The sequence below is a fragment of the Clarias gariepinus genome, chromosome 8 (assembly GCF_024256425.1).
Source record: "Clarias gariepinus isolate MV-2021 ecotype Netherlands chromosome 8, CGAR_prim_01v2, whole genome shotgun sequence".
In the NCBI taxonomy this organism is placed as follows: domain Eukaryota; kingdom Metazoa; phylum Chordata; class Actinopteri; order Siluriformes; family Clariidae; genus Clarias; species Clarias gariepinus.
Genome location: NC_071107.1, coordinates 13,001,897 through 13,014,590, shown reverse-complemented (window position 1 = coordinate 13,014,590; position 12,694 = coordinate 13,001,897). Strand labels below are relative to the sequence as shown.

Genomic DNA, 12,694 nt, shown 5'->3' with positions numbered 1-12,694 from the left:
ACGTAGTTTATTTGTGTGATCAGTATTTCAGTTCCTCACCTCGTTCTTGCCCGAAGCTGAATTTCCCAGCTCCAGACTCGCACCAGAAGATAAAGAACCCTGTGATTCTCTGCGCCCGTCATTCCCTGAAAAGCCTGAAGCAACAGCAAACACACACTAATCACACACGACCGCTTTTTCATATTCACTTGTACTAACTATTTTATCCAGTGAATCTTCTAAAAAAAAAAAAAAATCATGCTCACAGGCATAACTTGAACACATACAATAAATCAAATTCTTTAAAGAACACAATGTAAACATGATATCCATCAGTTTAAACTCACTGTACTCTCCGAGGTCTTTCTTTTTTTGTCCTTTCCCAAAGCTTCGGTTTCTGGGCCAGGGAAATAAACTTCCTTTCTTTTTATCACTGTGTTCATCTTTACATTCCTCGTTGAGTGCCTTCACTGATTTGCTCTTCTTCTCCTCCTGCAAACACCATTCATCACATTCACAAAAGGACATGTGATAGCTGGGGAATCTTTTCTTTAAACACACTGTCAGGTCTGAAATAATGAGATGTAAGGCAGAGATGGAGAAATTCTGCTCAGTTCCTGTGAGTCAATTCACTCGGTTCCTGAATTGATCAAACTGATAACAGTGGCTCCTGTGAACTTAATTATACTCTCACCACACCTGATTCAAACTCATCAGGCCCTCATCTGCCACTGTACATCGCCACATCCACTGTACAGTCCTGACCTCGCTTCAAGTCATATCATTATCAGCTGCATTAATAATTATGGTCCTCACTAGGATAGGGTGCGCGCGTGTGAGTGTGTGAGTGTGTGTGTGTGTGTGTGTGTACCTTTTTAGGCGTGGAGAGGTTGGAGCGCTCTGAGCCGGTGCTGTGTTTGGACGTGGGACTGCTGGGGATGTGGTGTGGGTCTGGGAGCGGACGGCCCTCCACTTCAGCCAACATACACTCCTGATAGAGGAAGGACTTCAGGAAGCGCGTGTAACTGTCAAACTTCATCAAATTAAAGATCTGCGGATTGGAAGACAGAAAGATAGAAATGGTCGGAATGAGAAAAAGATACGTACTGAACACAGTCAAAGTGTACCGACTGCAGGCTTTTAGTTTCCCGTCGTATTAAACTATTCAGTCTTTTCCTAATCACTAAACCCGTGTTCTGATCTTTATGTGATATCTTTATGCAGTGATGCCCGACACCCTGAATGCACTTATTGTGCACAGTGATACGGGACCCTTTTTCAGACAGAACAGATCTCACATTCAGAGCAAAAGCTAAGTGAGGACATGACAGAGGTGAATCGTGGTTAAGTTTGCAGCGCCTGGGTGCCTGGGTCTCGCCCCTGGGCTTCCAGAAGGCTTTTACTGTTCCATCATGTGCTCAGTGTGTGTCGGCTAAAGCAATCTGGTACATGGGAGGCTATTTACACAACCTCGTGATAGCAGGATCAGAGGGATTTTCTTCCTTTAACCACAAGAAGAAAAACAGCAGACTGTATCTCCATATGTGGCTTTCCTAATGCAACCACTCTAGACGTAGCGTTGTCAGCACCACCACTGCCCTCTCAAAGCTTTCACACAGGACATGTTGCTTATAATTCTCTCATTTATTTTAACTTATGGGGTTGTTATAGTGTACCTCAGTAAGAAGTTAATGGTTGTGCTAAAACCACAAGCAGGAATTATACAGTGACTTTTATGGAAGGGTTTTTGCTGTTTTCAGTGACATAAGAAGCTGCATACTGTATATACGTGTAAATAATTTCAAAATAAATGATAAAATAACATGATGGAATGACGCTTCACTATTTACACCTGCTATAATGTTAGTCATAACAGGAACTTATTTGTTTTGCCTACATCCTACAACATTACACAGTGAAAAAGAATGATGTGTCATTTTCATAATAAGTGAAATTGTAAAATTGCTCTTGTGTAAATAGAATAAAACACTAAGAACTGTGCTGGTATAGGCAAATATAATCAACTCTCAGCTACATTTCGCACCCTGTGCATAATTATCTTTCTTTAAGAGCAAATCTCAATAAACAATACAAGGGATGTTCAATTCAAACCGAGTATAATGATTGTACAATATCCCAGTGTTTCATCACTGCTTGGAGACCAGCATGGTTGAAAAGTTTCTCAGTACACCAGAGCCATGATCGAAGCCTGATCTGCCTGCTCCAAGTCTGAAACAGCCTCCCAGGAACTTGTTTAACAGCTCATACACCTCTCAGAGCTCAAAATAATCATTTTTACCAGGTTTATTAAAACATAAACATGGGATTTATATGGATTTTCTGAACGTAGCATTAACACAAACCTTTGTTTTAATCTACTGTGCTATCATAGACAACCAACACCTTCTGACCAATCAGATTTGAGAATTCAGCAGTAGTATTTATAGCATTTAACTAAATGAATTTACAAAACCTTGTTGTGAAAACTGCTGGAATAGTGCTGACACAATTGCAGTCTAAATCAAGACTCTAATTATGTCTCATTTATACTAAGAGCTCTCTGTTCCACACTTCTCCCTGGTCCAGATATTTATTCTGCTTAAGTAGTGCACTACGTACTTGTAGCTGCTGCTCCCTGAACATGTCGGGCCGCGGAGCGTTGAGGATGTCGTCGGCCAGCTGTGCCTGACTGTCGATGTTGACTGGCGTGGTGGCCTTACTGGACAGGAAGCTGTTGTAGATCTCTTTCGCCTTCTGGGATAACTAAAGTTCAAAGGTCATGATGTGGTCAAAAGTTGATAATAGTTTGTAGGGAGGATTGTTCTAGCTTTAATAACAAATGCAAAAATAAAGCAGGGGCTTGTTATCTCCAGAATGTTCTGTACATGAATAACGGCCCAGTTGAGTGCTTTGTGTGGGAGTTTTACAGCAATGGAATGAAGGACAGCAGTGTTCAGATTTGCTTCAGGTAAAAGGAAACTGGTAAGCTGTGTACCTGCTTCTTGTCTGTTTCTGGAACATGGCTGAAAAATTCACATGCTTGCCAGAATAGGATATTCTCCTCACTGAACTCCTTCTTCAGAAACTCCTGCGGAGTCAGAAAAACAACACTCCCTTTAATCATGCAACCGGCAGAGAGACATTAGGCCAGCTGCGATCTTCTTTAGGCAAGCACTAATGGCATGTTTAGAGCAGTGTGAGTTATATTTAAATAAAAAAAATCCAAGTTATCCGGCACTGATTTTTGACATGCGGAGCAACATTCTCAAAACTAGTTATTTGGATCTTATTTGAAGCTACCTATTTTATTTTTTTTTTTTCATTTTTTATCCCTATAAATAAAATGTAATCGCATTTTAAATTAGAAAGCCGCCAACTGCTCTGTGATGTCGAAGAATCTGCAGGACTGTAATTTTCTAATTTTTGAAGGATAAAACATGTGTTTGATTTTAGTTTAAGACGTGACGTACTGAAAAGTAACGGATGCCGACAGGGTCCTGCAGCAGACGCTCGAAGCAGACGGCCCATTCTGCGACGCGACGCTCGGGGTGCCGTCTGTGGCACTGCACGCTGGGGAGACTGGCATTGCTGTTCAGGCTGTTGTCACTGCCGCAGCCCTTCAGATCTGCACTGTTCAGCTCTGCACGCACAGAAATATACACACACTCAGTTATGATCACTGCTGCACATCAACAACCACAAAAACAGCAACAGCTGAAACTTAAGCAATCCACTTCTGAAAAAAAAAATATTTATGTATACTGCTTCTCAGAAATTTATAAATGGAAAGCTATTATATATGCTTCCAAGAAGCAGTGAAGTCGAAGTAACAACAAACCTTTTAAACTTTTTTTCATGATTAAATTCTTTGTTACTTAATTTGAATAAGCTGTGAGATCAAAAGTTCAAAGATCAGAGCTGTGCAGCAAGTATTATCTCATAAAATATAAGAACCAATTGTGCAAATATGCAAATTACAAGAGAATATAAGCAGCTTGTTTTGAGATCTGGTTACCAGAACTTGCATGCCTTACCTCAGCTAATGTCTATGTTTTAATCCTCTTATGTAAATCAGTTATAGTCAGTCTAATAGTGTTGTTAATAGAATTGGTATAATTAGCTAGCGTAAAACATTGTACTTGTTTAAATTAGTTCCGATCCAATCTCCCTTTCAGAACATAAAGTCAAGGCTGAGATGTCAGTCTTTGTCAATATTGATTTTTTTTTTCCCAAGCTTTTTTTTCTACTCCTGCAGTTCATCTAAATGAAACAACTATGGGGTTTCCCAGCTCTTTCACAATGAACTATTGCAGTTATAACTAGTTGACCAGTAGCAAGTGATAAAATGCTAAAATCTATTTAAAAAATAACTCAATTTGAGGGAGGGTTACTAATATGCATGCAATGATACTGAGCAAATGGCAGCAGTCATTCATCATTTTTTCTAGCATGAGGCAACACCTGCATACAAACATTTTATCATCTATCTATTATATCTATTTATGATCTGTGTATCTGGTGTACTGTATGTGGACAAAAATGATTTTGCCATTAATTCCAGAGGAGAACAGAGAAAAACAATGACATGAAACTTACACGCTCTTGCACATACATATACAACAAAAGGTTTTTTATTTTTATTTTATATTCCTGTAAAATATCCCTTATTTTAAATTGGACTTTGATTATGCATGAATGAAGGTTTAAAACCAATTGACATTTACAGAAGACTTCATGCACAGTATAATGATAAGAATCTTAGATATATTAAAACATTTGCTTTGTGCAAACATTTTAAACAAGACTGTAAATCTACAAACGACTATTCTGGACGAGGTGGCATGGAGCCCACAGCAGTCCCATGAAAATTTGGCGAGTGGAACGCTTGATCCTTGAAAATCGACAGATAACTTGTCGCCAACTTGTGGAAGAGACCCATCTGTCTGTGCAAACTGTACCAAGCCACCATGTGTTTGGAAGGCCAGTGTTTCAGACGTGAAGCAAGCAGTCCAATCATGGCTTTGGCGTACTGAGAAAATTTTCTACCTTGATGGTATCCAAATACAAGTGAAATGCTGGGATAAGTGCATTAGTGTAGGTGTTAAGGGGATTACAGTACATGGAGACATAAAGGGAGTTTTACTCTCATAATTGTAGTCTGTTATTCTACACAATAAAGTCCCAGTTTGACTTGAGCACTCCTTGTACTGTACTTTATTCTTCAGCTTTAAAGGAGTTGAAAGGAAATTGCTTGATAAAGTAAATAATCCACCTCTTCAATGTTCATTACATTTGCATATCTATCTCACACACGCCTTCTCAATCACTACTGATGACGTGTCACTACAGAAAATATCACCCTTAATGGAACTCAAAGCCACTTCATTCGGTGTGACTGTTACTGTTAGACCGCGTAAATCTCCGTCCTAATAAACCTGCATAAAGGTCTCAGGCAGATTTTGTGTCCCCCTCAATAACTCCACGTATCTGAAACTTGTTTAAATGCTTTGTAAAGGAAAACTCCTACCAGGTGGTGTGCTGTGCATTCATATGGAGAGCATTTCACAAGCCAGTCATTAGCGTTCTGTTTCTCATTAACTGCATAGCAGGTCCTCATCGTCCTGTTCAAAACCCTGGCATCGCAAAGTGATTTGAAGAAACAAGCTGTGTGTATATCTGAGCCTTTTAGCTTCTGTTTCTTTTGCATCGGTGCCCACAAACCTTTAAAAATCTCTCACTTTTAAAAAAAAAACTCTAACCCAAGAAAAAGAGCAAGGAAACAGACGGATATTTTTAGGCTTAAATTTTATTATTGACACGAATTAACTCTAATAAGTTCTAACACAGACCCAAACAGACTTACACAATTTGCTCAGTTTTATATGGCCAAGAATTACAATAATTAATAGCAGCACCCAGACGCACATGAACTAATCAGGACGTCTCTCCCTTTGGTCTTTCTTTGTTGATATACAATGCCAAAGCCAATATATGTATATAACCTTTATGTTAAAATTTGTAAAAACTTAAAGCTGAGACTAACTGGTTTAGATTACCTGCAGCTGCCACACATGTGTACACACACACACACACAAACAACTAGCACTTTCATAATATTTGTTAGCTGGTGTTGCAAGCCTCCTGGTAATAATTTGATGTGATTATTTTGCGTTTTATGGTAAAGTAGCTAAATCAAAAAAATCATTTATTTATACTCAGATGGGAATGATTCTTTACTTGACAAAATTAAGTGCCCACAAATCATCCTTTTTTTCCTTTTTAAATCCTCTGGCTAAATTATACACTTCTTTTGAAAGTTTGCTATTTTCAGCTATTGACGCAACACGTTAGTCCTTATAAAAAAAATAATAAAAAACAAGCAAAAGCCTAAACTTAACACCAAGAACAAGATTTCATTTCAGAATTTTGCTTAATACTAGCTCACAGTCACTTTTTTTTTCAAGGTTCTTTTTTGACTTCTGATTAATAATATACTGCCGTATGATTCATAATATCTGAGTCAGTCTGAGCAGTTAGTCATTAAGAGTATTCATGTGAAGTGTGTTAGGAAGGTTCGTGTGATGGTGTGTGGAGAGTATGATACCATAATGCTCTTTAGTAACTGGGGTGTGAACAGGATATTCACACAGATTGTTCAGATTTTCATTTTAAGGGTTTGTCAGACAGCAAAAATCTGAGTGGCATTATTAAGTAATAAACATCAATCACTTTATTCTAGTCTGGTAACTAAAAGGTACACAAGTACACAATTTGTCATACAAATTTAACGCACATATGATTAGAGCCAAAACACAATGAAATAAGCATTAACGCCTTATAACAAACATGAAGACACAAAACAAAAATGATGCTGTAACACGACACTTCCAGGTGAAATGTAAGTGAGGCATCTTAAGGGCTGAAGATATCACAGCAGTGCTGATACCCAAAACAACAGTACAAACTCTAGTGTGATATTGCTTTTACACATTTTTTATCAATAGATAATGATTTGTTTGTTTATTTAACCAGTTATCTTGCTCCGCCAAGACATATCCTTCTACGAATTGGCGGAACTAACTAACTGCGACTCGCAGAAGCTGGCAGCCGACAGTTCGGAGTGGTTTTAATTACTTACAGTACTATGAAGAATAAATCACGGAGGCAGTAAGCAGTCCTGGGGAACTTATAATATTGGAATATCTGCTCTGATAGCTTTTGAGGTTCTTGGGTTGAATCCCAAATAGCAATAAATTAAAAGCTAGCGTGCTATGTAGGGCGTATAATCCCTTGTTCCACACACCAAGTAGGGCACCCTTGATCAGGGGTTAAAGAGCGATTTGGAATTCCGCCTTGTGTTAGACAATATAGTTAGGTTTGTAGCTGTAAATAAATAGGTTAGTGTAATTAATGGTTAATAGAACACCTGTGACACAGAGTGATACGAACAGTTAAACGCTGCGGCGCTTTTAGCGTCTATTATCAATAATCGTGAAATGCCTCTCATTTAATCGGATCGCTTGGTTGAAAGTAGTTGTTGTATAATATTGGGTCATATTATATTGTCCGCCATAACACTCATCAATGTGCGTTAAAATTTCAGATTTTTCAAGCCAGACGTTACAATTTAATGAAAAATTATGCTTCAAGAATTTTAAGTAACTAATGCATATAAATCATGCACAATATGACTACAAACATAAGCTCAGTGTTTTTTTCAGTATGCTTCCATTGCGCATTATGTGTTATTTAACACACAGGTTTGCGAGCATATTTAAGCAATAGAACAAAACAGTAGCAACAATATGAAAATAACAATTAAAACATCCTGGAGAAATACCCCAGATACTGTCGTCTTCTCAGAGGAATAAGTTTTATACCAGTTTTCAATGTTTCCAGATCTCTGATATGCCCTGTTGTTAGAACTCTATCTCTTACCTGGGTAAAGTTGGTATGAGCCTGTATGGTGCCACCTAACCAGGTACTTCATCCCAGCAGGACGCCAGACCTTTACATCCATGCCTCCCTACCATCACACACACGGTCCATGGAGGGCAGGACTACTGGTTATCAAAAACCCCGTCAACCATTCACAGACCTATTCCACATTACACAACATAAACCCGAATGTGCAGCCACAGCCATGCTACACACACACAAGCACGCACCTGCAGGAAATACAGTAAGTCCGGCACAAAACCCTGCCGAGTCGCGGGATGAATAATTCAATGCAGGTAGAAGAGGGAAACATTGATGACGGAGGCAACATGAGACTGCAATGTTAATGAAGAGGCTAATACAGCGGTCTAACAGCATCCTAACCGCACACATACACACACACACACACACACACACACACACAAACAACGAAGTAATTATACATATTTAGAAGGATTTACAAGCCATTAAAATGCAATTATGTTAGGCTCATAATCACACACTGACCTTTTCTGAGTTGCATCATCATTGGCACATTCAAAAAAGCTAAAAACAGTGGCGTAGTGGTTTCAAGGAATGAGTGAGTAATGATGAATACATCAAATCCTGGTGTAAGCTACAGGTTTATATTGAATTTTTAGTAGAAGTGGTGCTCATATTCAGAATTTGTTTTTTAAAGCACTTTCCCCCCTGCATGATGCATGATTTTTAAAACCCTGTTCATCAAGAGAGAACCCGGTAGCCAATATAATTTAATCAAGTCAAAATATGGTATTGGTGTTAAAAAAGTATCTTAGGTGAAAAGATAAATTTTCAGATAGGATCATGTAACATTTTTTTATAATACTTAATGCTTTTTACGATATTTTCAATCTATACTCTAGTTTTTGTAAATATGCATACATATTTATTTTTTTAGCTCATAAAAAACACATTTGTGAATACAATTTCATGCCCTTTTATGAAGTGTCTGTAACTTTTCGAATTAAAATCATTCAACAATCTTAATTATCATTCAGATGAAACTTGACAAAAGACAAACCTGAAAAAGTGTTATTCTAAACAAATTTAATTGTTAATATATTGCAACTTAAATTTGTCATGGTTACAGACACTACAGATTTTTTTGGTGATTTAAAAAAATATATATTATTATTATTATCATTATTATTATAAAGAAATATCAATTATTTGCATTTTAAATTATTATATTTTGAAGCGAGACAGTATAACACTAAAAATGGCCATTTTAGGGCACTTATCTAAACCCAAACCATCTAAAGCCTTAGCCACCTGAGCCACCACTTCCCTAAAACTTAACATGAAATTTAATTCATGTTTAAAGAAAGAGATTTTAGTGCCAAGTTACATTTTTGAACAGTTTGAGTTATTTAAAGTTACATTTTTCTTCTATGAGGAAGTCTTTTTACACTTCTACACACACAAATGGAATCACTCCTCTAAACAAATTCATCTTCCGCTATTGCTTTTTTCATGGAGGCTGTTGTTGCAGTATGGTTACTAAAGAACAGTCACTACACTTGGACACAAAATTTTCAAAAATGCTTTACACGCACACACACGTGGTCACAATGCTATAGTAAACAGTGCATACGCGCACAGATGTTGACTATACGAGTGACGCACTGAGACTGAGCATGGGAGACGATTACCCACAATCCCACAGCGCAAGAGAGTAAAGAACCATTGGCTCAGTTGTGATTGCGTGATGCTGGGCAGACAAAGCATATGCGAACTACTCATATGTCAAGACCTCGCTTTTTAAATAAATTTAGCTTGTCTCGAAAAAACGCAGACCAAGTTACTCACAATCCAAGGTTCCACTGTAATGGCAAATGAAAGTGAGCAGATCTTGTTGGAATTAGAGCAAATAGATGTTAAGAGTTATTTTTACTGAAATTACTGCATTGCAAAAATGAGAGAAGACGAGGGAAGAGACAGTCAGTATGACGCTTAATTTTAAAAATGGATATACAGAAGTCAAGTCAAGTAGGCTTTTATTGTCGTTCCAACCATATACAGTTCAGTACACAGTGAAACAAAATAATGTTTATCCAGGACCAAGGTGTTGCATACATGCAACAACATAAATTAACAACACAACTCTACCGGAACCAGCTAGCTAACTAAGAGACCTAATTAGCTGACTAGCTTAGATATGACATAAAGATTTACATTTTTATTTTTAAGTTAATCTAAAACTATTCCTATAAAAAGGATGCAGTACTACTAAGCGGACCAGTCACAGTTATTTCGGTCTTTGTTGCACGTCAGGCCATGGTCCAGCGGAGTAAATGTGGGCTTGACACAGAAGCATAAATCAGACATAACAGTAGCTCAGATTCCTCCCAAGTAGAAAAGCTACAGGCCTCCACAAAAATAAATTAAAGTAATTCCTCATGCTTTTTACAAAGGGATAAGAAACATGGATCACCTAAGTAGCAAAAGTGGAAAAATGTCGCAGAGTTTCTAACTAATTGCTAACCTCCATCACCTCAAACTCTAAAAGCAAATCTATGTTCAAAGTGTGAGGATGTGTCCCACAGCACACAGAAAGTGTTACAGGAATGTTAGATTGATATTAAGGCGCTTGTTCGAATACATAAATTTAAGAGCAAACCAAAAGAGTATGCAATTTCCGATCTTTAAAATGTTCCCTCCTTTTCCTGTCAGGAGTTAGGTTTTTATCGAAGATATATATATATTTTTTATTAAATAAATATACGTTATGGTTTCGCTGTTTACTGTACATACTGTGACGCATAACACGATACGATGTCTTAGTCATCTCATCCATCCTAATACAATATGAAGGCATGACCCGTACACTACTATTTAAGTACACCTACAGATCTGAGAACAGTCAGAAACACAACCACAGTTTGGCCTTTGATGAGTAATGTGATAATACTTTTACCTTTTCTGAACCCAATCTCTCCGTCACTGCTGTAAAAAAAACCTTAATGTGCATTAATAGAGCAGTGAAGGCTGGTCAGGTTCTAAACGTGTCACTGAAATAGCAACAAAGATCTTAAATAGTGATCCTTTGACAGTAAGACAAGTGAGAAGGATTTAAAATGTGACGGAATTTTCACCTACGGGTCTGTTATGACTAAAGCACACACACACACACACACACACACAGGCGGCTGCATATAATTAGCAAGAAATCTAACACTTGGGGGTGTGCAGTTTTAGGAAAATAATCAGTGTAGTGTTGGTGTGTTGCCTAAAAAAATTCCCCAAAGATTTAATTAATCTTACATATTAAACATTTTGCTTAATATTAAGTCTTTTATTCTATTCCTCAATATCAAACTCTTTTAACATTTGTAATTAGTTTTATTATAAAGAAAAACAATGTGTTTGTCATGTTATAGAAAACCGGAATTCTTGAAGACCCTCCCATTGTGGAAAACCTCCTGCACTTATCGACAATGATATATTTAATTTTCAGTCAGAGCTTAAGTTATACGAAGCTTTTGACCAATCTGATGTGAGGATAAAATCCTGTGGTATAACTTTATGAGAACAGTTTGCTCTTCAGCATTAATGCATCTCAGTGCATTAAGGCTTTGGGTTATTGATCAGAAGGTAAAAGGTTCAAGCACCAGCTCCACAAAGCTTGATATGATCTTGAGCAAGGTCCTTAACCCTGTCTGGTCCAGGGATGTTGTACCACGGTCAACCATGCTGCATGTAAGCAGGGCTCAGCTGCTCCAACCCCAGGTTTTTAACATGCTCCAATAGGCAAAAAATAATAATTTCACTATGCTGTAATGTACAGTACATGTGGCAAGTAAAGCCTTTTTCTTTTTTATAAGTTTACATGCTGTTTAGTCTTGGGATCATGGCGGATCCTGGCCCGCTCCCCCGATGCCTTTGTTATGCGCCAGGTTGGGGCTCAAACACACGGTAACGATGATCACGCCGATGTTGGCGCGGCATTCACACGTGCTAATTGGGTGGTGAGAGAACAGAGGACAGATCAGGAAGGAGTGTCTCTAGTGGCCATACCTCCTCTTAATCAGTCTCAGGAGGAACTCGAGTACTTGTCAGAACAAACAATGCGTTTTATGTGCTACATGACTTAAAACTTACCTAATACGTGAAGTAGTGCTCGTGTACAATGTTAGTTATAAAAGATGACACCAGACCAATACCGCCTGAAGATGAATTGAATGAGCAAGTATGACATGCAACAGCTGTTAAATTGGATATATTCAATGCATATCAATATATCTTTTGCCCTAAATGGCTTTTAAATTACAAAGCAAAGCAAACAGTACCTCATCCCGAGTTATCAACTGTTTAAATACAGCCATGGATGAGTTCCCTTTTAAGCAGGCAGAAATCTCTCTATCTGTTTATCAGCTCATCTCTATCCCTAACTCTTACCACTGAGAACATAAGAGAGGAAAACGCTTAGTAAAAGGCTGAAAAAGCACTTGAGTCTGAGAAAAGAATGCAATGTTATTAATAAATGAATGAATGTAAACAGCTAGGTCAAAAATGTGAGAAGTGAGAAATGGATCAAAAGCATGAGGAAAATAAGAGAATTTTTTATATATTCCATTTTAATACTAAATTCAATTACTGTAATAAAGTCACATGTAAACATATATGAAGTGTTTTAAAGCCAAAAGGTTTTATAGTGTGCTATCATTTTTAAACAAACTTTTGCTGTTATTATTATTATTACATTTTCAGCTTAGTAATCTGGACGTTCATTAAAACAATTTTGATGGATAAGTCA

General features: G+C 37.6%; 1 protein-coding gene across 2 annotated transcripts in view; it reads right to left on the bottom strand.

Moving 5' to 3' along the window:
• rgs12b (regulator of G protein signaling 12b) overlaps positions 1-12,694 on the bottom strand; it is a 73,806-nt gene that overhangs the window by 11,267 nt on the left and 49,845 nt on the right. For both annotated transcript variants that reach the window (XM_053502224.1, XM_053502225.1), the window contains exons 6-11: positions 3,450-3,619; positions 2,975-3,067; positions 2,599-2,742; positions 851-1,030; positions 327-471; positions 40-134 (exon numbers count right to left, since the gene is read on the bottom strand). In XM_053502224.1, coding sequence (XP_053358199.1) covers positions 40-134; positions 327-471; positions 851-1,030; positions 2,599-2,742; positions 2,975-3,067; positions 3,450-3,619 — 827 coding nt within the window. The remainder of the gene's footprint in view (positions 1-39; positions 135-326; positions 472-850; positions 1,031-2,598; positions 2,743-2,974; positions 3,068-3,449; positions 3,620-12,694) is intronic.